A 23833-nucleotide genomic window follows, 5' to 3' on the forward strand; every position below is an offset into this window, starting at 1 on the left:
AAAAGATTCCTGTCTGTACTTGTCAATATTATATATACATCATTCATTTCCCTTCTTAATCCCCTCTGTTTTGGGGAGAACAGATCAAGCTTCTCCAGTGTCTCCTCAGAACTACAACACTCCATCCTAGCCAGCATCCTGGTGAATCTCCTTTGCAGCATTTCTAGTGCCATTACATCTTTCCTGTGGCCTGGTGACCAGAAATCCATGCTGTAACTCAGCTGAGATCTGACCAAGGTTTCATAAAGTTGGAGTATAACTTCCCTACCGCTGTATTCAATTTCCCAGCTAATGAAGTCCAATATTTCACATGCCTTCCTAAGTACATTGTCTACCCGTGTTACCACTTGAAAGCATCTGAAGACTTGTACTCCAAATTCCTTCTGTTCCTCAATACACCCTGACATCCTGCCATTGATGATGTATATCCTAACCTCCTTAGTTTTCCTAGTTTTCCCAAAATGCATGACCTCATATTTTTCTGGATTAACTTCCATCAGCCATTTTCAGCAAATTGTAGGTAACTCTTTGCACACCTTCCATGCCATCAATAATCCCGTCAATCTTCATGTTATCCACAAACTTACTGATCACGCCTCTCACATCCACATCCAAGTCATTTAGGTATGTTACAAACAGCAAGGGCCTGAGTACTGATCCTTATGGAACACTACCACTCATAGGCTCCAATCATCAACACAATCCTCATCAACAACTTTCCGGGGATCTTATGGTCCCTTGCCATTTGAACCAGCCTCCCATATGGGAAAGGCCTTGCTGAAGTCCATGTAACTCACATCCACTGCTCTGCCCTGATTGGTGCACATTATTACTTCTTTTGGAGATTTTGATTAAATTGGTTGATTGGATCTGCCCTTGACTAAGTCATGTTGTAATGGGAATTGGTTTATTATTGTCATATGGACTGAGATACAGTGGAAAAACCTTGCTTTGCATGCCGTTCGTACAGATTATTTCAGATCGTAAGCGTATTGAGGCAGTACAAAGGGAAGAAGCAACAAAATGCAGAATATAGGTTACAGTTGCAGGAAATGCAATGCAGGTAGGCAAATTAGGTGCAAGAATCCTGACAAGGTGGATTGTGAGGTTGAGTTCATTTAGGAGTGTTTACCAGTGGGATAGAAGCTGTCTTTCAGCCTGGTTGTTTGTATTTTCTGGCTTTGGTACATTCCATCTAATGGGAGGGTGAAATGGAGAGAATATCCACGTGGGAGGGGTTACGTTGGCTGCTTTTCTGAGGCAGAGGGAAGTATAGACAATGGAAGGAAGGCTGGTTTTTGTGATGGACCGAGCTCTGTCGACAACTCTCTACAATTTCATGTGGCTTTTGGCAGAGCAGTTGCCATATCAAGCAGTGATACTTCAGGATAGGATGCTTTCTACGGTGCATCTGTAACCAAAGTAAAATAGTGAGGATGAATGGAGACCTGCCATATTTCCTTGGCTTTGGTGATCTTTCTCGGCCATAATGTTTACCTAGTTGGACCAGGACAGGTCATTGGTGATATTTACATCTAGGAACTTGAGGCTCTCAACCATTTCTACCTCAGCATCATTGATATAGGAGCTCGTGCTTCAACTCAGTTCCTGAAGTTAATCACAAACACAAGGAAAATCTGCAGATGCTGGAAATCCAAAGCAACACACTCAAAATTCTGGAGGAGCTTAACAGGTCAGGCAGCATCTATGGAAAAGAGTAAGCATCTTTTCTGTAGATGCTGCCTGACCTACTGAGTTCCTCCAGCATTTTGTGTGTGTTGCTCCTGAAGTTAATGACCATGTCTCTTGTTTAGCTGACACTGAGAGAAAGATTGTCACTGACACCATGTCACTGGCTTTCTGCCTTGTTCCTGTACTCTGACTTACCGTTATTTGAGATGTGACTCACCTGCAGATGAAGGTAGAGCAGAATCTGACCATGCAGTTGTAAATGCACAGGGAGTATGGGGATGAGGATGCAGCCTTGTGAGGCACCAGTGTCAAAGGTAATTGTGTCAGAGATGTTGCTGCCTATCCTTACTAGTTACAGTCCGTTGGTCAGGTAGTCAAGGAGCCAGCTGTAGAAGTGGATGCCAAGTCCCAAGTCTAAGAGTTAGGAGATGTGTTTGTTTGATACATATTATGCTGTTGAAAGTGGAGCTGTAGTCAATAAATAGGAGTTTGACATGGGTTCCTTTATTATCCAGATGCTCTAGAGATGTGCCGGGACAGAGGGACGACATTTGTCATGGACCTGTTTTGGCAGTAGGTGAAATGCAGTGGGTTGAGGTTGTCTGGGAGGCTGGAGTGTATGTGTGCCATGACCAATTCCCCCGAACACTTTGTGATGGTGCATGTAAAGCCAATGGGGGATTAGTCATTGAGGTACATTACCCTATTTTTATTTGGCATTGGGATGATGATAGACTCCTTCAGGCAGGTTGGAATCTCAGACTGGACTAAGGAGAGGTTTAAACTGCCTGCAAATCCCCTGCCAGATGATCTGCCCAAGACCTGAGGAAATGGTTGGGGGGGTGGGGGGGGTGGGAGTGGGGAGGTCTCCATTCAGGCCTGATCATTTCCATCGATGATCTGTAGTGGTAACTGTAGGTACAAGTGTGTTGGAGTTGTTGCGATGGATAGTGAAATTTAAAGTCATAGAGGAAATGCAGCTCAGAAACATGCCCTTCAGCTCATTTAGTCCATGCCAAAACAGACAGACTTTATTGATCCCGAGGGAAATTGGGTTTCGTTACAGCTGCGCCAACCAAGAATAGTGTAGAAATATAGCAATATAAAACCATAAATAAATAATAATAAGTTAATCATGCCAAGTGGAAATAAGTCCAGGACCAGCCTATTGGTTCAGGGTGTCTGACACTCCGAGGGAGGAGTTGTAAAGTTCGATGGCCACAGGCAGGAATGACTTCCTATGATGCTCAGTGTTGCATCTCGGTGGAATGAGTCTCTGGCTGAATGTACTCCTGTACCTAACCGGTACATTATGGGGTGGATGGGAGTCATTGTCCAAGATGGCATGCAACTTGGACAGCATCCTCTTTTCAGACACCACCGTCAGAGAGTCCAGTTCCACCCCCACAACATCACTGGCCTTACGAATGAGTTTGTTGATTCTGTTGGTGTCTGCTACCCTCAGCTTGCTGCCCCAGCACACAACAGCAAACATGATGGCACTGGCCGCCACAGACTCGTAGAACATCCTCGGCATCGTCCGGCAGATGTTAAAGGACCATTTAAACTGTCTACTCCCATCGACCTGCATGGGGACCGTAGCCCTCCATACCCCTACCATCCATGTACTTATCCTAACTTCTCTTAAATGCTGAAATCGAGCTCACATGCACCACTTGTGCTGGCAGCTCATTCCACACTCTCACAACCCTCTGAGTGAAGAGGCTTCCCCTCATGTTTCCCTTAAACTTTTCACGTTTCACTCTTAACCAATGACCTCTGTTTGTCGTCCCACCCAACCTCCTAGTGAGACGAGGGATATGCTGGTAGTATTGTGGTAACCCACACACTCTTGAAGTTGGCCTGGTTGAAGTCACTGGTGATGATGAAGAGCGCCTCAGGGTATCCAATTTCAAGGCTGTTGACCAAAGAGCATAGCTCACTGAGTGCAGGTTTCACGTCTGCCTGGAGTAGGATGTAGACTGCTGTCAGGATAGCTGAAGTGAACTGCCGTGGCAGGTAGAATGGACAGCACTTCATTGCTAGATATTCCATGTTGGGTAAGCAGGAGCTTGCCAGGACTGTCATGTTTGAGCACCATGAGGTGTTGATTAGTAAGCAGACCTCTCTGCCTCTAACTTTGCCTGAGGACACTGTATGGTCCATCCAGTGAGTTGAGAAACCCTTGGATTGTTTGGCATAGTCAGGCAAAGCAGGTGTGAGCCATATCCTGATCAGACAAGAGTGCACAACAGTTGGTCAGTTCCCATTGATGGGCAAGTCTAGTATTAAGTTCATCTACTTTACTTCCGATGGCTTGGATATTTGCTGGGAGTAAGAAGGGGAAGGGTGACTTGAAATTGTACTGTTTCAGTCTCACCTGTCGCCCAGCCCTTCTACCACATTTTCTAGTTGACTGGCTGTGTCTAGTTGAGCCTGGGAGGCTTGTTGTGGAGTTGGCTGCTGAAGGCCTCTGGTTGTCCTGTGGGTCAGGCCTTCAGTCAGATCAGTTGGCTATCATTGATTTGTTACTGCCATTCCAAATAATCTTTAATCCTCTCCTTAGGAATTGTTTCCAGAATATTTCCTACAGCTGCTAAGCTTGCCTGTCCATAGTTATTAGACTTCTTCCTGCAGTCTTGCTTGAAAAAGAGGGCCATGTTTTGTCCTTTGGTCATCTGGTGCCTCACTTGTATCTACAGAAGATAATAAAAATCTCATTGAGACCTCCAGCAATCTCTTCCCTTGCCTCTGTCACCCACAGCAATGTGTGTTAAATCCTATCTGGTCCTTGAAACCAATCCACCTTTAAGCTCACTAAGGCATTGAGTGTTTCCTCTTTGTATATGAGGACCCACACTATCCCTTCACTGAATTTTCCAATTGCAGAGTCTGTTTTCTTTATGAATACTGGTGAAAAGCATTTATTTTGGACCACATCTGTATATTCTCACTCCACATACAGATTGCCCATGGGCATCACTCCCCCCCCCCCCCACCCCCAACTATTGCTTTGCCCTTAATATATTTATAGAATGAATTTACCTTATCCCCATCTGCTGATTGTTATTTTTGGTGACCCCTCAACCTTCTGAATTTCCATTTCAGGTGTCTCCCTACACTTTTTATATTCAAAAGTGTTCCTTGTCATTGATTATCTTTCCCTGTCGTGGGCATCCTTTACCTTCTCTCTCTTTCTCCAACCGCCAATCTCCCTCGACTTCCAAGGCTTTCCGTGCTTGCTACCCCTGGCTTTTACATGTACAGGAACATGTTGCTCTTGAACTCTTGTTATTTACCATTTTTTTTGCTTCCTACTGTGAACATGTAGACTTAACTGCAAACAGTTGTTCCCAATCTACCTTTGCCAAGTCCTCCTTTATGTTGGTGAAACTGGCCTCCACCACCCCCGCCCCCCCAAGTTTAAGATTTTTATTATTGGTACATCATTCTCCTTTTCCATAACAAAGTCTAATAATAATACTCCTTTCATTAGTCTGTCTACATACTGCATTTAAAGAGCTGCCTTGGACACTCAAAAACTCCACCCCTCTGTGCTAATCCAGTTTTATAGATGACTTAAAGAAGGGGAAAGTGTTAGGGGGCTAAAGGAGTGGAATCATTTGAAAGGAAATATCTTTTATGACTCCATTGCGCGGTTAGATCTCAAGAAGACTAAGCAACATGTAATGTTGAATTTTAATTCTAAACTCGGTGCAGGGAAAAACTCAGGGAAACACTTAAAATGGATAAGAACTTAATAGGAGGGAAAAAATGTTTTGAGGGATCATTTTTGATTGACTGGTTGGTATTACTGGCCATAGATTTGGGATCATTGCTGTTATAAATTTATCCATAACTTTAATGTAAAATAGACTGAAAGATGGTCACATTTGTAGAATGCTCGAAATTAGTAACAGGATAAACAAACACTAAAGGAATAATTAAAGCAAAACACTTGGGTGAGCTAAGCAGAGTTAGCACAAGCAGTTGACTCACAGCAATGTGTGCAATTGAACTGTGCTGATTTAGGATGAAGTTGAAAGAAACCTAGGAGTCTTAATGAGCTCAACAATCATCTAATGAATAAAACACAATTAGAATGCTGAATTTATAGCTATAATAAAATATTAATTAGAGACAGTTTTATTCAAACTGTGCTATACTAGTTCTGGCATGGCATTCTGCAGAAGATGTACTATGTCCTCTTCTGGTTACCAAGAAACGATGCATTCAAGCTTGAGAAAAAGTAAAGAGAAGGTCCAGAAGTCTGATCGTAGTGTTAGGAGCTTGAATTATGATAAATAATCCTGGGAGACGTCAGTTAATTAGAGAGGTTCTTCAAAACTACTTGGTAATGTGAGTCAGGCATCAGCAGAAAAATTAAGATTTTAAATTTAAAGCAACTGTTTAGGAAAATCGTGTGCAGACAAGTAAAAGGTAACTTAAAGTAATTAAGTGGCTTTAAGTGCATTGAAGTTCTATTTATGAATCCCTAAGTAGAAAGTCAAGTCTTTTTAAACCAAGAGACATTACTTCAAGTGATTAACTGGTAAATTTGCTGTATTTGGTTTGTTTAAACTTCCTGCTCAAGACAAGGCATAAAACTGGAGATGAAAGAGATTTTACTAATTTTTAGGTTCACCTGACCATATTTCTGATCAGAGGTTTCTTATAACATCCATTTTAGAAAGTGTACAGAATTAGTCCAGCTCAAATTTTACTCTGATATTTGCCTTTTGCAGTTGAATGGAGAGCCATGTTGAGTAAAATGGTTCAGGTACAAGCTTGTGATTCAATTTGTGTATCTTTCCTCTGAGCTTTGTTACTTCTCTGTGTTGGATGCTAATGTGTTACTTTATTTCTTAGACACTACCAAATGCAATACAACAATTGACATATTTACAAGAGTGGCAGATCCACAGAACTGGCTTGGAAACAATTCCTCAATTTATTGGAAAATTTGATAACCTTCTTGTGTTGGATCTATCACGGAATTCAGTCAAGGAACTACCAAGGGAAATAGGTTTGCATTTACTTTGTGTATTTTGGTCTACTATTGTAATCAAGGCCCACTTTCTTGTGCTATAGCATATTTGGTTATTTTGTCTGGATAATTAAATATATTTCTTCATGAACCCAATCATAGATATTAAACAATATCAATGAACGATGTTAGTTTTGCCTGCCCTGGCTGCTGGAAAAACCCTAACACTATCTCAGTTTGTATTTTTTTCACTCTCAACTAGCACTTCATGTCATTATGTTCATTTTGTTGTGTAAATTATGTATAATTTGTTAAATAAGTTTGTCAAGTTTGTAATTGTGCTGTTCCTTGCAAGAAGCTAATTTCCATGGTATTTACATCCTCTGACAATAAATGTGAATTGTGATTATTATATAAATTAGTCATGATTTTGTGCAAAATATTACTACAGGCTGAGTACTGCTTACCTGAAATTCCCAAACGGAAAACCAATTTTTTTAAAATGCTGACTTGACGTCACAAATGGAAAATTCCACAAGGTGCTGGGAAAATTCCCAGTCAATGCTCAGGTCTCTGTGCACCATAGACAGTTCTGAGAAGTGACCTCAGATATGTAATGAACAGAAGTTAATGAAAAATAAGAAAGAGAACTGCACAAAGAGAAAAATGAAGATCTTGATCATTTGTATTGTAGTAGATTCGACAGCATCAGATTGAACATTTGCACTTAATGATATGCTGATCATGAAACAAGCAAAGATCTATCAAGATGAACTGAAAATTGAAGGTAATTGTGAATATTCAGCAGGCTAGTTACAGAAATATAAGAAAAGCTATGGCATTAAAAATTTAAAGATAAAGCATCTTTTGATCATGAAGCAACAGAAATTCAGTGAGCTTGCCAAGATCTTCGCTGATGATAATCTAACATGCTGAATGGCTGTATCAGTACATGTGTGTGAAGAACAGGTTAAAGACCAACTGCTTACCGGTAGCACATAAATTCAGAGTCGGAAATGATGGCAATCCCAAGCTATCTCATTATATATTCCAAAATTCAAAAAAAATCCAAAATTTGAAACATTTCCGGTCCCAAGCATTTTTGATAAGGGATACTTGACCTGAATTTTCTTTGAACCTGTAAGTTCCTAATTTAAGGGAACAATGAGCTTCTTTTATTAACTTTTTCCAGATAGCGCCTTTCAAATATTATCTTTGGATCTTGGTCCTCTCTTGGGCCGTGTCCAAATGAAGTTCAAAATCACATTTAGACTTCCTGACTTCTGTTTATATGAGAACAGGTCTAACTTTTTCAATGTTTCCTCAAAACTGAAACAATCATCTTTTGTGCTATTTCTTTGGCCTATTGCTTTCCTCAAAATATGGTGCCAGGAATTTTCCTCAAATTGCTCTGTGGGGCTTAACTGGCCACTAATGAAGCTCTGTGATCTGCTTGCTTTATAATGTTTGCCTCTATTTGTCGATGTTTGTTTTTACAAAGCTAATCAGCATGTCCTGTTACCTGTAAAGGCAAGTGAAATGCCTTGATGTTCTTCTTACAAGGAAAATAATATTATTCAATAAAGCCATCTCTGGCAGTACTGTTGATTGGTCATCAAAGGCGTATGCCAAAATTGTGCATGTACACAAAGTACAAACCTGTGGTTTTAGAACAGAAACTGTATGATCAAATCCCTTTATATGAATCTGTTGCCACATTACCATTTTACTCAGGCTTAAGATCCAGCAGATAAAAATAAAGTTCAAAGTAAACTTATTAGCAAAGTACATATACTTTTAAAATTCTTTTTCACTTCCCTTCTAATATATCTGTGCACTTATAATGCTACTGTGAGGCTAATTTCCTTTGGGATCAATAAAGTATCTATCTATATACAACCCTGCAGGCAATCACAGTAAATGCAAGAAACACAATAAAATCAATGAAAGACTGGACCCGATAGGATAGAACAAACAACCAATGTGCAAAGGACAACAAACTGTACAAATACAAAAAGAGAGGAAAAAGTAGTAATAATAAATACATAAGCAATAAACATCAAGAATATGAGTCCTTGAAAATGAGCCCATAGGTGTGGGAACAGTTCACTGATGGGGCGAGTGAAGTTGAATGCCAAACGCAGTTGGACGATGTCAGCAAAGGAATCTGTTGGATTGGTCAGATGATCTTTTCTCTATCCAGCTTCTGTCACTCTCTGGTGCTGGTTTGTTTATCTCAGTTACAGGCTGAGAGAGGAATCCAGGCCAGTGCCCAAGAGGTTGTCCTTGATGACTAACAGCCATTATTCAATGATGCAAACTTTATTCCAACAGAATACCACATCAATATATAGAATACACTATTTTTAACAATGCTCAATATGGTGAATCTATTCAACCTAATTTCCCCTCCCTGTTCTTACTGAGGGTGGTCTCCTGTAAGATTTGTACAAACACCAGTTACCTCTTGATAGTTTGTGAAAGTTCTTTGAGTGATTCTAGCCAGCGAAAGCTGCTTTGCTATTAAATGTTACTGGCTATTACTGCTAAATTTGCTCTCCCTCAATCAGCTTTTACAAACACCCCTCACTTACCTCCATTATCAGCCTTATGGAGATCGTAACCTAGCATTATCCCAGTGGATGTCAGATCAGACTGCAGTTCAGTGTATCCTGTGGAGTGTATTTTCTCATTTGGTTTGGTTCTGTTGCTCTATTAACATTACTTTCATGACAATATTTTGAGACTACTAATAGTGTAGTACAGTGTGCTGCAGACTTCAGGATACATTGAAGGCCAAGCTACAATAAGTCATTATGCACACTTAGTCTTAATCATTGTTGAAGGTAGCAATTTAGAGAAATGTGATTGATTAAACTAGATTTATCCCAGTGAGACATGAAATAAATCAGTTATGACTTTGCTAAGAAATTGGGCAGCTCTAAACATAATCACATTACAAATCAAAATGTTTACTCACATCATTTGCTTAAAATAGATTCATATTTTTAATATAGATATTATTTGATCTAGTTGATCTATTTAGCTGTGAGCATCAATTGCTGAATTAAAATGCCCTAATTGCGAACTTAATAGTTTGAAAAGTCCTTTTGAAAATTTAAAAATTTGTAAGGAGGCTTTATGTAAGAAACTCTGCAACAATTTGTATGCGATGAAATGTTAATTTTGTAGCATCAGAACAAATTACTTCAACTTTTTAAAATTTCTTAATATAATGAAGATTAAATGGTAACAGCAGCAGCTGAACTTCAGATTATCGCTCTCTTCCCATACAGGTCAACTGACCAAACTGCGGGAGCTGTACGTGAGCTACAACAGACTACGGCAAGTACCTCAAGAGCTTGCTAGCTGCGTAAACCTGGAGAAACTGGACCTAGCTGTAAACAGAGATCTCTGTGATTTACCTGAACAGGCAAGCGCTGCTTCTTTTTCTCACTTCTTTGTATTGGAGAAAAACGAAACTCGAGGTTACTGCAGGCTGCTTAAATGTACTTTCATGCACAGAAGTGTCCGGGATTTGTCCTCTATCAGTTATGTAGCAGAATGGTGCCATCTTTAATTATGTGTAAATGTCAGAGTACTTTGGCAAATGTTTGCAGTTTAAGAACCATGATTACAAGTGCACTATTTTTGGGTATTTTCCTGAGACTTCTTATTAATGAAAGGGTTTGTGCAGCCCCTGGGTGAGGAGGACTTTTAGGATTTTGAAATTCATTTAATACATTTACTTCTAGTATAACATCAAATCAGTGAATGTTCTGTGATTCAATGTCCAAAATGTGTGCAAATCTCAATATATTCTCAGTGTGAGGAAATACAGTTATGTGATATTTCTGAACTTTGATAAGTGCCACACAATGGGAAGGCTATCAAATCAAATGGGCTGTAGCAGCACAGATAGAAATTGGTTAAAAGTATCTATGATAAGATTTTAGGACTGGAGGGAAGTGATATAATGTGCACTAAGATAAGCAATATAATGGCATTGCTCTTTTTAATACACTTATGACTTGGATATCTACAAGCAGAGTATAATTTTCAAATCTGCAGATGACAGAATAGGGGACAGGACAGGTGGGTAAGTGGCAGATGAAATTTAATACTGAGATGTGTGAAATGGGAAGAATGAAGAGACAATTGAAATTAGAGGGTACTATTATAAAAGGGTACGAGAAAAATAACGGGATTTTGCACTTATAAATGGGGGAATAGAGTGTAAGAGCAAGGAAGTTGAGATGGACTTCTGTAAGATGCTGATTCAGTTACAAATGGAGAGTTGTATCCAGTTCTGGGTGTGTCACGTTTTTGGAAAGATGTGAAGGTTTTGGAGCAAATGCAGAGAAATTTCCTGAATTGATTCCAGAGATGAGGAGTTGAGTGGATGGCTGGAGAAGCTGGGGCTGATCTCCTTGGGGAAGGAGTAGCTCCAAAGTAAAACAAAGGGATCAGGGAGTAGAGATTCCTAATTCCTTGAAAGTGGTATCAAAATTTTCAAATGTTCTACATTCAAAGATGCCTAGGATTTAGTTTTGAGTTCTGATTTACTGTTAAGAAGGGATTGCTTACTGTTTGTTTAGAAAAGGAGAGTGTTTTCTTTTCTACTAGAGAAAAATGCAAATTGAACCTGTAAAAATAATTCCTATAATGTTAATGGGGTTCTGAATCCAATTAAGAGAAACAAGATTATGTCTAAATTGAAAGAGAGGGCACAAATAGCTTTCCTTCAGGAAACGCACATGAGTCAATCTGAACATGCAAAATTAAAAAGAATGAGCTTTAAGTATGTACTTTATTCATCATATAAACCGAGCCACAAAAGAGGAGTAGCTACTTTAATATCAAGTGCTCTTAACTATGAACATATTTCAGAGACTAAAGACAAGGATGAACGATTTATGAGGATTACAGGAAGAATAGAAGGGACTGAAATAATATTTCTGTATGTTTATGCTCCACCAGGTAGTGAATGGTCATTCTATAGACACATTTTTTACCTAATGGCCAGCTCTCAATGGATAGTAATCTGCGGAGGGGATTTTAATACTAGGTTAAACCCTGCATTGGATTCTTCAGGAACAGTTATTGAGAACAAACCTCTGACTAGGAAAGTGAAATCATTGATGGAGGAGTTGGGAATAGTAGATGTGTGGAGGGAATTACACCCCACTAGTAGAGACTATACACATTACTCTTCCCCTCATTCAGCTTACTCAAGGATAGACTATTTTTTTATATTTAACATAGATAGATTCAGGATAAAAGAGTGTAACATTGCAGCAATTGATCTGTCAGACTATAGCCCAATCTCTATGTCTTTAATTTTGGAAAGGAAAATGAGGAAAACACTGTGGAGGTTAAATTCACAGATACTCAATAACCTGAAAGTAATGGAGGGATTAAGGGGAGAAATCAAAGAGTACCTAGACCTTAATGACATGGGAGAAACATCACCAGTGATCTTATGGGATACATTGAAAGCTGTACTGAAAGGAAAAATAATTTCCATTACTACTCATGTGAAAAAAATTTAAAGCACAAGAACTAGCAGACCTTCAAGGAAAGTTAAAACAACTTCAAGCTGTAGATAGTAACAAAATTAATTTTAATTTAAAACAGGAAATTAAGAAATTGCAAAGTGAAATTGATGATATTTATACATTGGAAGCTCAAAGAAATTTTCTTTACCTGAAACAAAAGAATTATGAAGTAGGAGCTAAATCAGCTAGATTGTTAGCATATAAGTTAAATAAACAACAAGCAGACAATACAATTCAAGTCAAGTCAATTCAAATTTTATTGTCATTTCAACCATAACTGCTGGTACAGCACATAGTAAAAATGAGACAATGTTTTTCAGGACCATGGTGTTACATGACACAGTACAAAAACTAGACTGAACTATGTAAAAAACAACAGAGAAAGCTACACTAGACTACAGACCTACACAGGACTGCATAAAGTGCACAAAAACAGTGCAGGCATTACAATAAATAATAAACAGGACAGTAGGGCAAGGTGTCAGTCCAGGCTCTGGGTATTGAGGAGTCTGATAGTTTGGGGGAAGAAACTGTTACATAGTTTGGTCGTGAGAGCCTGAATGCTTCGGAGCCTTTTCCCAGATGGCAGGAGGGAGAAGAGTTTGTATGAGGGGTGCATGGGGTCCTTCATAATGCTGTTTCCTTTGCGGATGCAGTGTGTAGTGTAAATGTCTGTGATGGTGGGAAGATGGTGGTGATGATCTTCTCAGCTGACCTCACTATCCGCTGCGGGGTCTGGCGATCCGAGATGGTGCAATTTCCGAACCAGGCAGTGATGCAGCTGCTCAGGATACTCTCAATACAACCCCTGTAGAATGTGATGAGGATGGTGGGGTGGGAGATGGACTTTCCTCAGCCTTTGCAGAAAGTAGACACTGCTGGGCTTTCTTTGCTTTGGAGCTGGTGTTGAGGGACCAGGTGAGATTCTCCGCCAGGTGAACACCAAGAAATTTGGTGCGTACAATAGGGAAAATTCAAGAGAGTTTTGAAACATATTATCGAGAGCTGTACTCTCAACCCCGGAACTCCAATGAGTCCCATGTAGACACTTTCCTGAATTGTTTAGAACTACCCAAGCTCACAGATTTACAGAATGAATGCTTATTAGAACCAGTAACTGCCAAAGACCTGAATGTGGCCATCTCTAGATTAAAGGCTGGAAAGTCTCCAGGCTCTGATGGGTTTACCTCAGTGGTACCAATCGCTGAAGTCACAGTTAGCTCCATTATTACTTAACACCTTTAATTGGGTCTTACAGAGAGGAGAAATTCCACCTTCTTGGAGAGAGGCGATTATCTCAGTCATTCCCAAAGAGGGTAAAGATAAACTAGAGTACGGTAATTACCGGCCAGTCAGTATTCTTAATTTGGATTACAAATTATTTACATCTATATTAGCTCATACACTGGAAAAGCTTCTACCTGGCCTCATCCACTTAGACCAGACTGGATTCGTCCAGCAAAGACAAACTCAGGACAATATAAGGAGTACTTTATACATATTAGAACAGGTTGCTAAGAACGGGACAGAGACAACGGTAGTGGGATTAGACACTGAGAAAGCTTTGATTCAGTTAGATGGGTATTCCTATCCAAACTGTTAGGAAGATTCGGCTTTCAAGAAGTTTATTAAAGTAATCCAGACTTTAAATGACAGCCCTACAACTCGAATTAAGATAAACAGGGACCTCCCTGACTCTTGAATTTTGGAGAGAGGAACTAGACAGGGATGCCCAATTTCCCCCCTCCTCTTTGCACTATACATTGAACCTCTTGTCAACTAATACGACAGAGCAAAATTGTAAAAGGTATCAAGGTGGCAGGGATTGAACAGAAGGTGGCGCTATTCACAGATGACGTCTATTTGAGTGAACCAGAAAAATCATTCATAGGATTGTTTACACTGTTGGATGAGTTTGGGAAAATATCAGGTTATAAAATTAATGTGAAGAAAACACAGTTTATGTCCCTACAGCATCCAAAAAAATTGCAGGAAACATATGATCTTAAATGGGAAGCTAAATCATTAAAATATTTAGGAATAACCCTGCCAAAAGATCTTTCAAAGTTGTCACAGGTAAATTATGGGCCATTGGTGTCAGAGATAAAATCAGATATACGTAGATGGAATCTTATACTCTTTTTCTAAATTCAAGGATAAATTCCATAAAAATGCATATTCTCCCTCGGTTACTTTACTTTTTCCGGAGTTTACCTGTGGAGGTAGACGATAATCAATTTAGGGAATGGGACAAATGGATTTCCCGCTTTATCTGGCAAGGAAAGAAACCTAGAAGCTGATTTAACACATTACAGTTAGTAAAGGAAGGAGGAGGTATGGCACTTCCTTGCTTTTTATGCTTCACAGATAGCCCCTCTGTTATATTGGTGTAATGGGGAAAACAAGGCTAGATGGAAGGAAATAGAATTTGGATTGATCGACAGTTTTCCTCTACAGGCCTCAATTGTGGATGAAGGATTGATGGCCCAATTGGAAAAGATTAAAAATAGCTGGATAAATTTCACATTAAAAGTATGGCAGAAGGTGGTTAATTCACGTGGAATCTACATGTTAAAACTTTTCAGATGGTGTGCTTATGATACTGAACTCCTTCCCAGCAGAGGAGATAAAAGATTTGAACTATGGATAAAGAAAGGTCTTACAACCTATCTCTCATTCACACATAAAAGTGCATTACAAAGTTTTCAATCCCTGTAGGACAAACACGGCCTAGAACACGACAATTTTTTTAGGTACCTTCAAGTACGACACTACTTTAACCAGAATTGTAGATGTACAGACTTATCAACAGCAGAATTAGAACTTCTCAAGATTCTGAAATCAGCTTACAGCTCAATACCAAGTAAATCAATTTCTCAATTATATAATGCCCTCTCTCATGCCAAAAATGAAAACACATTGTATATTAAAGAGAAGTGGGAGAAAGAAGCGGGGTTGGTACTTTCAGAGGAGGTTTGGGGGAAAATATGCAGCTTTCAGTGGTCTTCAACTAACTCTTTGGTTTGGAGAGAACATTGCTGGAAAAATATTATAAGATACATCAAGAACCTATAATAAGAAAAATAGAAAGACACAAATCAGGTGTGTTGGAGAAGGTGTGGCTCCAAGGAGGCAAATCATTTCCATAATTTTTGGGACTACCCTAAATTGTTTATATTGGAAAGGTATTCACAGAACATTAATTAAAGTATTTAAGATACAGATACCTCTGGACTTTGTGACTCTCTATTTGAGGCATGTATTATTTTTGGAACAGAAGAAGGCTATAAAGCTGCTGCAGACCCTTTTAGAGGCAAGTAAGAAATCAATCACCAGAAAGTGGCTAAACTTTAGAAGACTGGCATGAAATTATTTTGGAAATATTTAAAATGGAAAAGATGACTTACTCCCTGAGACTTCAAGAAGAAAAATTTTATCAAATTTGGAATAAATGGATTGAATTTATAACCTCAATGCGAGCAAACTTTAGATGACTCTTCTAATGGTTCATACTGCTTTCCTCATCAACATAGTAATAGTCTTAACGTAAGCTCCCTTGGTTTGAATGTTCACTGTTCTATTTCTGGAAAATGTAGAATTAACACAAGTAAATAAAAGGATTTGGGAAAAAATGATAAAATGAAGTAAATAAGTAAACAGGGATTGGATAAGTATGTCTGTAGGTAGGAGCAAACATGAATGTGTTAGGATACAAACACCTACGATGGAAGTTATAGGGTTACACACAATATTTTGGACTAGAAAGAAATGGACCAGAAGAGACAAATGGAAATTATTATTCAACCACTATTATTACTTTTTTTTTTAACAACTATTATTATTTAGTTTAATAGTGTGGGATTACAATTGCACATAAAAATCTATTTAAGTGCCTAATTATATATTCTTTTTTATTCCCACTATGTTACCTATTTTATGTCCCTTTTAAAATTATTTTTTAAAATATCTTCTCAGTGTGTACTTGTGAATGTATAAATACACATTTGTATATATATAGATTTATACATATATAAAAAATGGAAAAGGTTTTATATGTAAAAAAGTTTGTGTAATACTTCCCGATACGTTATCCAAATAAAATTAAAATTAAAAAAAGGAAGTGGTATCACAGGAGACAAGGTCATAAAAAAAGCTTTTGGCATACAGGCCTTCATAAGTCAAAGTATTGAGTACAGGGATTGAGATGTTTTGTTGAAGTTGTATAAGACATTGGTGAGGCCTGAAGTAAAGTATTGTGTGCATTTTTGGTCATCTACCAACAGGAAAGATATCACTAAGAATGAAAGCATGCAGAGAAAATCTATAAGGATTTTGCCAGGACTTGAGGACAGAGTTATAGGGAAGGATGAATAAGTTAGGACTTCTTCCCCATGGAGTGTAGGAGAAGAGGGGAGATTTGATAGAGGTGTATAAAATTATGAGGGGTATAGATAGGGTAAATAGAAGCAGGCTTTTCCCAGTGAGGCTGGGTAAGACTACAACTGGAGGTCATGGATTAAGGGTGAAAGGTGAAATGTTTAAGGGAAATAATAGGGCAACGTCTTCACTCAAAGAGTGATGAATGTGTGGATGAGCTGGCAATGGAAGTGGTGTTGGAGGGCAGGTCAATGGTTCTAGGAAATAGTTAGGCATGGACTAGATGGGCTAGTGTTATATGACTCTAAATGATAGAAGTGTTTAAGCTCCTGAGAACAGAGGAACTATCTCCATTGGCATAGAAGTCACATAGAATGATGATAATCGGCAAACAACAAATGGCATGAGGATTTTTTTTTTTTTCGCAGTGACTGATTATATCCTGGAATGCATTGCCAGGTGTCTTTGGAGAGGCAATATGAATTGTGGTGTTTAACAGGAACCTGGATAAATATCTGAAAGAAGAATTTGCAGAATCCTGGAGAAAGTTTGTAATGATACTGACTGGACTTGACTAAGTAGTTTGCCTCACTACTGTAACCATTCTGTACTTTGGAATGAAATCTCAGGAAGGGGGATTATACACTCCAATGCGTTCTCACAGCTCCTTTCTAGACAACTGGTAGAAATGAAGTTTTGTACCTTAGTTTGGACCGACATAAATGCTTCAGCAAATTCATACAAAAAGTCCAAATTCATACAAAATTCTAAACATTGCTGAAACTACTGTATTCACCTGACACCAAACAATATCTATTTAAAAGAAGCTAGGATAGTGTTGAGCAGAAATATTAATTTGACCTTTTATGTTAGAATTTCTAGAATCTACAGTCTTTTCAATATTTTTCTTTTTTAATCTATTTTTGTGTTGTAGATAATTAATGTCCAATCCTATTGCTCTTGAGAAGGGCCTGGGGAGCTGCTGGATGAAGGTAGTCCCACAATGCTGGTGGGTAGGATCTTCCAGGATAGAGACCTACTGATGGAATGAGAATCATTATCACTGACGTATGTCATGAAATTAGTTGTTTTGTGGCTGCACTACAGTGCAAGACATATAAAAAATAATTTTACAACAAAAGAAACATTATGCAAAGGTGGAACAATGAGGCAGTGTTTATGGATTCACACAGCATTCAGAAATCTGATGATGGAGGGGAAAAAGCTGTTCCCAAAACTTCTTCAGGCTCCTGAGCCTCCTTCCTGATGGTAGTAATGAAAAGAGGGCAGCATCACCTTTAGAAGGTGTCCTTGAAGGTGGGGAGGCTTGTTTGGAGTTGGCTGCGTCCACAACCCTCTGCAGCCTCTTGTGATCCTGTGCATTAGAGCCTCCATAGCAGGCAGTAATGCAACCAGTCAGAATGTTCTCCATGGGGCATCTCTAAAAGGCTTTGGTGACATATCAGATCTCCTCAAATTTCTAATAAAGTATAGCTACTATTGTGGTTTTTTGTGATTGCATCAGTATGTTGAGCCCAGGATAGATCCTCTGAGATGTTGATACTCAGGAACTTGAAGCTGCTTACCTTTTCCACTGCTGCCTCCATTCTCTCCTTCCTGAAGTCAGGACAGTTTGTAACACGAATGGGAATGTAAAGGTTGCATCATTCCCTTGCCCACTGCCCTTGTTCTGGGTATTAGCAGTCATGGATTTAGGGTATGCACGTGGAGAAACTCAGGCAAGATATTGTTGGAGGGAAAACTGTGGGCACTGTGCACCGGAGATGGAAGGAATCAATATTTATGGCTGTACATAAGGTGCCAATCAAGTGGACTACCTTGCCTTAGATGAAATCAAGTTTGAATGTTGACGGAGATAAAACTCATTAGGCATCTGGGCCGTACCTTCCAAATATCCGGACCTGACTTGCACTACCTTACTTTCCCTTTTCTATTTTCTAATTATGATTTATTATTTAAATTTTTATTATATTTAATTTGATTTGTACTTCAGGGAGCATGAAGCACAGAATCAAATATTGCTGTGATGATTGTACGCTCTAGTATTGATTATTTAGTGACAATAAAATATGTAGGGCTTATTCTATCAGTGACAACTTGTGTTTGTTGATGGTAGGAAGGCTTTGCAGGGCTCAGGAGATGAGCCAGTTGCTGTATGATACCCAGCATGTAATCTGCAGTTATAATTGCAGTATTTATATGGCTGGTCCAAATGAATTTCTGGACACTGGTATCTCACAGGAAGTTGAATGCCAAGAATAGGTGGGTTTAAATGGCACTATTATGCAATGAATGTAATGAACTTGGAAATAATTAGATGTACCCTGGCAACTCAATTTAACATGTTGGTTCTTTGAACACTCTTTCAGACTGGTCATTGCTATATAAGCTAGTTAACAGCTAAGGATAATTGATTTAAAAATAACCTGTGCACAAATTTGTAAACATTCACACACTGGATATGGTTATGTAATTGGCCCAACAACTCAGATCATGGGTCCATATCACCTCATGGAACTTCATGTTCAATGGAGCACATGGAATGAGCACAAAATCTGCTCCAAACAAACTACATTGTCTTTTGACCCTAGCCTCCGTGCAAAATTTGTTTCATGTGCAATGGTTCACTATGGAGATTTAGGGCTAGATAATAAAATTTGTTTTGTTAATGTTAGCTATGATTGTTCTTTTTTTGTTTTTGCAATTGTTGAGAAAGGAAGTGTAGGATTAAATTTTCTTCTTGTAAATGTCCTTCACTTGCTTAGTTGTCCCAACTGCAGAGGCTCTACCATCTCGACCTGTCCATGAACCGGTTTACTGCAGTCCCCTTGGCTGTTCTGAATATGCCTGCACTGGAATGGTTAGACATGGGCAGCAACAAACTTCAGGAGCTTCCGGATGACGTGGCTAGGTAACAAAGAGGATCTTGGGGAAATAATTTTTTCAATTTCTTCCAAATTTACCAATCACATTTAAGTGTTATTACAGTCCACTTTGCATTTCATTCAGTTATTTCTGCCAGTTTTTCCTTTAGAAGTCTTCTATTTTCACATCGTCTTTACATGCTCAGTTAATACATCATTTTGAACCTCCAAGTAAAACTAATTTCCCTTTCTGTATATCATTGCTGTGGCAAAACCAAATGACTGTTTCCTCTTTCTTTTACAATCCAGCTTTAGGAATCTTGGTAAAGAGAGAGGATAACAGTCCCACAGTCAAAGTTAATTTCTCCTTTTTTCCTGTTGAACTAAAATGCTCTGGATCAACCAATAACAATTACAAATAAGGCACAGTAATCAAGAAGAAAATTCTAATTTCAGCTTTCTGGAAGTCTTGCTAGAATTATCACTGTTTGTAATCACTAGAAGTAAAACAAAAAAATGTTGAAGGATAGAGCTGAATTCAACAGAACATTACAAATGTCACAGTAATAAAAAGTTAACAAAAAAAACTGCAAATGATGGCGAATCTGGAGGGGTGGGGGAAACCTGTAAAAGCTGAAAATACTCAACAGGTCAAACAATGTGTCTAGAGAGAACCCAGTGGGGTTGATGGTGTTTCAGGGCTCTGACAATAGCAGGGTACAAAAAATATAATGTTGTGCAGTGGATGACAGGTGAAAACCTACAAAAGTATCTACACAAAGCCATCAGAATTTCTAAAAGCAGTAATGTACATAGCATTTATTTACTAAAATGCCGTCTTATTTTTCTACTTAAAGAATGGAAAATCTGCACACGATTTGGCTACAGAGAAATAAAATCACTCACTTGCCAGAGACCATAAGTCAATTGAAAAATCTCAACACTTTGGTTCTAACAAGCAACAAGCTGAAGATAATCCCAATTTGCATGGAAGAAATGATCAATTTGAGGTAAAGTACTAGAAACTATTTGTTCTATAAGAACTTGGTAATCAGTAATTTCTAGCTAATTCATTTTACCTGGTAGAAAATTATTGACTTGATGAGAATAAAGATTGAAGGCCAAACCAGTAGGTTCTTCACATGGACATACATAATATTTGAATGCAGGGAACTTTGTTATGTCTTTAATTTTCTCATCAATTTCTTTTAAAAGTCTAGGATAGACCCATCAATTCCTGGCTATACATCTCATCTTTTTATTTAGTATAACAAATTTCAAGCTTATTTCCTCTCATTGCACTGCCTTGGTTGTTTTTCCCTTTTCCTCTGTGTAGGAAAAAAATCATTAAAATGGCTGGGATTTCCTTATTTTCCATTAAAGTCACACCTGATCTGCCGTCGATGTGCCATTTGTATGTTATTTATTAAGACCTGTATTGGGAAGAAGTACTACTATATGCTGCAATGTCCCTTGAAAACTTTTCCAGTTCCCTCTGTGCACAGCTTTTACTATTATTTTTCTATAATTTCATCACTTTTCATTGCCATTTTTCTGCACTTAAGAGACATTTTTCTTTGAGAATTATGTTCTTTTATCTGGGTTGTGAACCATAATTGTTTAAACTAAACAAGTGGACCTTTTGTTTTCTGGAAATACAGATTGTGTGGTGTTAGCCTATGACTTAGTGCTAACAGCCCTATTTCTGTTAGGAAGTTTAGCACTGGCTACCCCCTCTGAATGGCTTAGCAAACTGTGATGGAAAGATAAGTTTCCAAACAAGGCATTGAAATACAACAAAATACTAAAATACTAGTATTTGAGTGAGCACTGCCTTTTGTTTCTGTTTTCCCCACCTATAATTGATAAGGTTTAGGTTTTGACCAACTCTAAATAGCCTTGATAAAGAGAAAACCAGGGTACTATATAAGAATTCTGGAATGCTATTTGATATAGGCATTCATGATTACAAATTTTAGCTATATCCTTTATTTTTAAAAAAACTGATCTTGCTGAGCAAAAAGAAATTACCCACTGATAGATACTGTTAATGTATGTTAAAGGTTTGTGAATCTGAGAGACAATCCACTTCAGCTAAAAGTAACACTACCTGCGTGTGCAAGCCCTGAAGAGGAGGAAGACCGTGAATTGTTTGGACTAGAGTTCATGCAAGCCTATATAAAGGAATTAAAAAACTGTGAGTGAAAGGAAATTGTATTTTCAATTTACATTTGTTTTGCATAATTTAGTAAAAGTGTAAATATTTAAAATTCTATTTTTTAAGCTGTCACAGCAGACTGACTCAACATTAAAAATATTTAAATTTGATTATTGTAAATCAACCATACAATTGTCAGCATTAATAGACAGTGTTACAACCTGTATTATATCAAACATACAGTTACCCTGCTTAATAATGCTAAATCTTCATTAAACTGTGTCTATAAATTAAACTTAAATGCAGCTGAATGAATCAGAGAAAAACAAGTATCAGGGTTCTGACTAGGAACAAAATATGTAGTGGAGTAAGAAAATCTCCTGTCTCTTGTTAGATGACATTGAACACATAAAACTTCATTGGGAAACAATTTCTTAAATGCAGATTGGTACATCCAAATTTCAGCTAACACTAGTGTCATGCCAATATTAAAGGAAAATATCATTATTCTAATGGGCTATATGGCATTGCATTGTTAATATGTATTTTATTCCTGACATAATTAAACATATGGAATTTCTATTTGTTCTTTTTTCAGTCTTAAATAGTTGTTGTTCATCTCTTCCCCTCATTTGTATGCTACAGTTGCTTGAAGAACATTGACATTTTTCAACATATTGATTTGGTCCTTTGTCTTATTCTGTGTATTTAACATGAAGGCTATATGTAACCAGTCAGGGCTTTTACGTATTTGTGCAGATGTAACTGCAGTAGTAACCGGCACTGGCTAAATCAGATGTTGTGCCAGAGAAAAGTGGATTTTCTATACATTATCCAGGTGGGTTTAGGCTCTGTTGGCTCAAGTCCAGGTGTAAATACACTGTAGCATAATTTTTTGAATATCTGAGTGTGTTAAATGAGTAATGCCTGGTAAGCCAAACTTTGTGAAGGAACCCAATGCTGGAAAATTAAATTGTAGCAGTCCCAAGCTTGGCTGCGAAAGGAGGAAGGTTAGGCCTGGGGTCAATAGACAATAGGTGCAGAAGTAGACCATTCGGCCCTTCGAGCCTGCACTGCCATTCTGAGATCATGGCTGATCATCTACTATCAATACCCGGTTCCTGCCTTGTCCCCATATCCCTTGATTCCCCTATCCATAAGATACCTATCTAGCTCCTTCTTGAAAGCATCCAGAGAATTGGCCTCCACTACCTTCCGAGGCAGTGCATTCCAGACCCCCACAACTCTCTGGGAGAAGAAGTTTTTCCTTAACTCTGTCCTAAATGACCTACCCCTTATTCTCAAACCATGCCCTCTGGTACTGGACTCTCCCAGCATCTGGAACATATTTCCTGCCTCTATCTTGTCCAATCCCTTAATAATCTTATATGTTACAATCAGATCCCCTCTTAATCTCAATTCCAGCGTGTACAAGCGTCAACAACCCTATCTTGTAAAACTTAAGAGCTACAGAAATGGCACCAGAAGCTCCAAAGACCTCATCCCTGGGAGAGGAAAGATCTTTGCCTAGAAGACATATTAAGTCATGTGTTGAAAGCCACAAGCTCATTTAAGCCACAGGACCTTCTATCAACCAGGACCACCATCATTGGAACTGTTGCCCTTGAGGCATTTGTTTAGCTTTGTTGGGTTTCTGCGTTAAATAATTTGTTTGTAACTATTTTCTAGTTAAGGTTAAAGATAAAATTCATTGCCTATGGTATATCGCGGCATGTGATGACGTCACCTCCGGTTTTGCCGCGTCTTGGGGGTTAACTTCTGGTTCGGAGAAGGTGGAAAGGTGGGGGCTGTGCGTGCAGCATGAACGTAAAGAGCTCCATGTCTACCCACAAAGAAACATTATAGAAGCAACCGTAAGTTCATATGACAGTATTTGAAGTAAAAATATTAACGCAGATTCTGTTAAAGGAAGCGGCGATTGGAGCAGCACACGTGGCAGCTTTTCAATTTCAAATGCAGAGTCCAGCCCAGTGGTTTGACGTGACCCCCTCCCTCCCCTGGGTGGCTGAAGACACTTGCTGAAAGAGTGCATGTGGTCTCAAGAATGAAACAGATACTGTATATATTTTGTATTATTTTATCAACAGTTTTCACCATACGTTAATGTGGAAGAGTTAATCTTACTGTGACTCTGTCTTCATTGCTTTTGGTTTAA

At 38.5% G+C, this 23833-nt stretch overlaps 1 protein-coding gene across 1 annotated transcript in view; it reads left to right on the forward strand.

The window, feature by feature from the left end:
• The window catches only part of lrrc39 (leucine rich repeat containing 39), a 39351-nt gene that overhangs the window by 4720 nt on the left and 10798 nt on the right, over positions 1–23833 (forward strand). The window contains exons 4-8 of the mRNA XM_073063404.1: positions 6562–6718; positions 9976–10112; positions 19401–19546; positions 20357–20509; positions 21563–21696. Of these exons, the coding sequence (XP_072919505.1) occupies positions 6562–6718; positions 9976–10112; positions 19401–19546; positions 20357–20509; positions 21563–21696 (727 nt within the window). The remainder of the gene's footprint in view (positions 1–6561; positions 6719–9975; positions 10113–19400; positions 19547–20356; positions 20510–21562; positions 21697–23833) is intronic.

Source organism: Hemitrygon akajei, chromosome 12, assembly GCF_048418815.1.
Source record: "Hemitrygon akajei chromosome 12, sHemAka1.3, whole genome shotgun sequence".
In the NCBI taxonomy this organism is placed as follows: Eukaryota; Metazoa; Chordata; class Chondrichthyes; order Myliobatiformes; family Dasyatidae; genus Hemitrygon; species Hemitrygon akajei.